General features: G+C 50.5%; 1 protein-coding gene across 1 annotated transcript; it reads left to right on the plus strand.

Annotated features, from left to right (window-relative positions):
* The first annotated feature begins 2,459 nt into the window (after positions 1 to 2,459).
* LOC131559339 (inositol 1,4,5-trisphosphate receptor-interacting protein-like 1) lies at positions 2,460 to 4,205 on the plus strand. Its single transcript, XM_058807668.1, has 3 exons — positions 2,460 to 2,623; positions 2,735 to 3,796; positions 3,914 to 4,205. Exons 1-3 carry the CDS (start codon positions 2,460 to 2,462, stop codon positions 4,203 to 4,205), a joined length of 1,518 nt encoding a protein of 505 aa, XP_058663651.1.
* Positions 4,206 to 4,883: the final 678 nt, after the last annotated feature.

Below are 4,883 nucleotides of genomic sequence, written 5' to 3' on the forward strand. Positions count from 1 at the left end.
TCTTACAGAAATACAGTTCATAAACACAAAATTCTTAGTTCCTATTCCCCTCACCCCCCAAACTACTGTGTTCTGTCTGCAATGCTCACTTATAAAGAACAATTGTGAAGAGGCCATGGCAAGGAGCCTGTAAGTCAAGATTCATATTACCACCTAGACAGTGAATGCCCTCCATATTTGGGAGACTCCATTCCCTCCGGGAGTTGCTGTTGCTCCCTCAGGGAGCTTCTCTCAGGACAAAGTTGCCAATGAATATTGTGCTAGAACAAATGCTGTGTATGTGAGTGTTTGTGCATCACTTTGTCAGGAATTGTGGGCAGAGAGTGCTGCAGCAGAAAGGATGCTCTGGTGGGCTCTGGCTTCTCTGATGCTGTAAATAAGGCTCTCTGAAATGTCCATGATCCTGCCCTGGGGCAGTTTGGGAAATTTGTCACCCTTACTGCTGTGCACAACAGATGAATGGTCCTGTACAGCACATGGAGCAGACAATCCTGGACAAGATTTGTATGGCCTGGGGATCCACGCATAGGAATGTCTTGCAGCAGCAACAGCAATGAGCTTTTATTCTATTCCATGTCCTGCTCTTAGGGCTCTGCTGGTGCGTCAAGACATGGAGTTGTCAGGATGTCAGCAGCACTTAGAAGAAGTGAACCAACAGTGACATTGTAATCTGGGATTGGGGAATTCAGAGGACCTGAGAAAGTGACCAGATCCAGGAAAAGCCAAGTACTTAAAGCTGAGCCACATCAGACCCCACCCCATCTTAGACCCAATGTCACCAGGAAAACACCTCAGAAGTTAACAGTTGGAGATTCTTTAATGAGAGATGCCACAGCACCTGTTTGGCATGCAGGAAATATCTCCAAGTTAGTTTGCTGTGAAGCAGGAGCTCAAAAACATGATTGACAGGATATGAAACTTGCTAAACCCTCAACTTTATCATTCATTCCTACTCTACAATGCAGGATCTAAAGATACTGTGGTAAGGCAACTTAGAAACATAAGACACCATATGGGCAATGAAGACATGGTAAGTAAAAGCCATATTGTCCCTGAACATCCAAGTCAAAGTGGTCAGGAAGCAGGAAATGAACTGAACAGAAAATGCCTGCTAAATTAGGTAGTACTTGAGTTTTAGACCGCTGTGGATATAGATACACTGTGCAGACACTACTGGAATTTGATGGCATTCACCTGACCAGATAGTACAAAAAAAAAAGAGGGGAAGATGTGGGACTCAGCAAGGAATGGAAAATTTGTGGGCAGCAAGATTGGTCCTCTTAATGATCTCCCTGGTGCAGCAGCCACCGAAGACCATCGTGGCTACCAAGATTATTTTCACCCTGTGTGCCCGCTGCACTCCCAGGCCTTGCTGGCCCCTTCACATAGGCTCTGAAACTCCCTGGCAGCTATGGCTGGGCAGGGACCAAGCAAGAGGCACCGCTGCTGTGCCTCCTTGTGTTGCCTGAGGACAGTGCAGATCCTGCTCATCCCAGACCCTCTCCAGGGTTTGGCACAGTAGAAATGAACTTGTCAGACATGCAGAACACTGTGTTTTGTCAGCAGCAGGAGTTGCCCACTGGAAATCAGCCCCCACACCTGCCCATCACCCCTGGGAAATATCTCCATGGAGTCAAGGTCCTCTCACAGCAGCACAGCAGGAATGTCACCACCAGCATGTTCAGCACTATGCTGGAAGCCCCATGTCACCACTAGGATATTCAGCACTACACACCCAGGGGTGCCACTTAGGTCCCAAGAGCACACCCACCCACCCCCCCCCCCCAAGTACACAGGTCAGCACCAAGTGGACCAGTTTCATCTCACAGCAGGAGATTTTCAGGAACAAAGCATTCCTGGGTCATGTCACCCAATTTCAGATTGAAAAGGGTTGGGGGGAGGGCATCTGCCTGTTTTGTCAAGGAAACCCCTGGGTGTGGGGGAGGGGTCCTCCTCACCACCCAGGCAACTGCTCTTCCCACATATCAGGCCTTATATGGTTGCCTGGGGCCATTAGGAGTCCCAGAGCTGAGGTCGAGATGGAGGGCAGGGCTGGCCTGGCCGGGATGCCCTGTGGCATCTGTGACATCACAGCGCCAGTGTCACAATGGGGGCAGCTATCAACCCAAGCGGCAGGGAGCGCTGCCCCAGTACAGCCTCAGCGAGCGGCGAGCGTGCACGCACACAGGAGGCTGTGCTGAACGTGGAACGAGGCCCACAGCAGAAACGCAAGTACCCCGAGCAGCCGCTTCTCACCGTGCATCCAGAGGCCGGTCCCTCACGGGAGTGTCTTTGGCAGGGCACGGTGCAGCGGCTGGGGCAGCGGCACAGGCCTCACAGCCTGTCAGCTGCCTGGGCCCCGCTTTCCAGCCATCAGATCCCTGGGGCTCCTGTCCCCACTTCCCTTATCAGCACCTCCCTCCCATCCCCACTCAACCCCTGCTCACCTCCTTAAGGCCATGCTGGCCATTCAGCTCCTTTTCTTGCTTGCGCAAGCCCTCCTCCAGTACCCGCAGCAGGCCGGCGATGGGCTGGATGAGGCCACGCTGGAGCGCATGCAGCAGCGTGCCGAGTATCTGAAGCAGCAGATGACTCAGTTCACTCTGGAGCTGGAGCAGATGAAGCTGGAGCAGAGCCGTGGGGCCTGGGGAGCTCCGCTTGTGTGGCAGTCCTTGGCTCTGACTGGAATTCTCCTCCTTCTCTTGGCACTGCACTTTGGACACAAGAAAATTAGATGTGATCCAGACAAGAGTGGCCACAAGGAGAGGTCCAGCAGCAACTCGGTGGAGGAAGAAGGACACAACGTAGCAGCAAAGGAAGACGTAGGAAGCAATGATGCAAATGTGGAAGAGGAGAATAAGGATGGAAAGGAAGAAGGAAACAACGTTGATGCAAAGGCAGAAAACAGCCTTGGACGTGAAGCAAAAGAAGGCTATGATGATGCAAAGGAAGACGTAAACAATGATGAGGAAGTGGAGGATGTCAATGCTGCCGGAAATGGAGAGGACAAAAGCGATGCAAATGAAGACGATGACCGCCACAGCATCAAGAGGAACCTTGGAAGCCTTTCAGAGGTGGACATAGAGTTGCCTGTTCTGGATCTGGACAGAGGCTGCTCCGTGATTACAGACCTGATGGACAAACTCAGACGCATCTTTGGACAAGGCTTGTCCAACAGCTTCTACCCGGTGCCACAACAAGCCATCAAAGTGGGCAGCGGCTTTGAAGGCTGGAGTTCCTGTACACAGGATGTTGTGTACTGCATGTTTGTACCCCTGAGTCCCCCTCCAGGACATGCCTTCCACCTGGAGCTGGACACTGCGGGGATGCTCCAGAGGAAGTTCCGTGTCCGTGTGGAGCTGCTGTGCACCTGCACGAGGGAGAGGCTGGGGGAGGACATGTTGTGTTTCCTCCACCACCCTGAGGAGGAGCTTAGAAGGAAACAGGACCCCAGCCTCCTGCACACCCTCTGCACTGGCTCCTATCTAGATGTGAAGAAAACTGTCCACTGGTTCTATCGATTCATGAGAATAGCCTGGATGCTTTTACCTCAGTCTCCCCACTGGCATTTAGTGTTTCAGCCCTGCAGCCGTTCCTGCAAATTTCTCCTGAAGAAAGACAAGGAAATCTTTGCGGCTGAGGTGATCTTTGGAGTGCAGCAAGGAGACTCAGATATCTTTGTGAGCAGCCAGCCTGCAGAAGTAGGCATTCCAAGCACAACATGGCTTGAGACTCATGCCGTGGCAGAGGCAAAATTCTTCCAGCACATTTCCAGACAGGCCCTCCAGCTGGCACCGCAAGTTCCTGCAGCTCCTCCAACAGCATTCTGATGGGTGGAGATTTTTCCAGCTATGCCCTGAATACCGTGGTGATGCACCTGCTGAGCACTCTACTCCCTGTCTCGGTGGCGCAGGAGGGATTTCCGGCAGCGACTGATGGATATCCTGAAGTACCTCCTCTGCTCTCTGGACACAAAACAACCACTCCGCAATGGGCAACAAGAGATTCCTGAGGAGATCAGTTTGCCCTCCGACTTCCGGGTGGCTCAACCGCCCAACCTCTTCCAGCACCTGGCCAGCAGTCCGGATGCCCACACCAAGGCTCTGCAGAGTACGTTCACCTGCTGCAGCGGCTCAAACAATTGCTGCTCCATGGCCGTTGAAAGAGATCCTGGTGCACAGAGCTGTGCTTCTGGGGCCTCTTGACAGACACTGTATATATGAATTTCCTGTAGTTAGTGCATTGACAGTATATATCAGTACCCTGGAATTAGCACATTTGCTATACTTACTAATACCCTCTAGTTATTGAATCTACTTTATATATTGGGACCCTTTAGGTAGTGCTTTTACTATATATATTAACACACTCTAGTTAGAGAATTTACTATATATATATAGACATATATATTTATGTATTAGGACAGTCTAGGTAGTGCTTTTACTCTATTTATTAATGCCCTCTAGTTAGTGCATTCAGCAGTCCAGAACCCTCTTTGTTATTGTGTCAATAAACTGTAATATTGCAGTATTAGGATGGTGCAAGCTCTCCTTTACCTCGACCAGACCTAGAGCATTTGTAAACTCCACTAGTTGTGAATCTGTGACTGGCTGGGAGTAGGCACTGTTATTAGCAAGCCTTTTTAACAAACACACACAGTTCTCACTCCCTACAGCTTACAGCCTGTCATTGCACAGGCTCTCCATTTTTCCCTTACATACAAGCTCAAATTTAGTTTGCATAGCTGCCTTTTCTGCCTCAAGCTGGATAGATGGATACCATATCCGGGTCCTATGACAATTGCGGTAACTCAGTCTGTGAAGTTTTTGAAGCTCTGGGTATAAATAATACAGCATGGGCAAGACCAGAACATAGAGAGATAA

This window comes from Ammospiza caudacuta, chromosome 6 (genome assembly GCF_027887145.1).
Source record: "Ammospiza caudacuta isolate bAmmCau1 chromosome 6, bAmmCau1.pri, whole genome shotgun sequence".
Lineage (NCBI taxonomy): Eukaryota > Metazoa > Chordata > Aves > Passeriformes > Passerellidae > Ammospiza > Ammospiza caudacuta.

What these genes read in the sequence shown, in the direction of transcription:
- LOC131559339 (XM_058807668.1), top strand. Translation starts at nt 2,460, where the DNA reads ATGCTGGCCATTCAGCTCCTTTTCTTGCTTGCGCAAGCCCTCCTCCAG. An exon ending in CTGGAGCTGGAGCAGATGAA is followed by an intron (nt 2,624 to 2,734) that starts GCTGGAGCAGAG and finishes CAAGAAAATTAG; the next exon opens with ATGTGATCCAGACAAGAGTG. An exon ending in CAGGCCCTCCAGCTGGCACC is followed by an intron (nt 3,797 to 3,913) that starts GCAAGTTCCTGC and finishes TCGGTGGCGCAG; the next exon opens with GAGGGATTTCCGGCAGCGAC.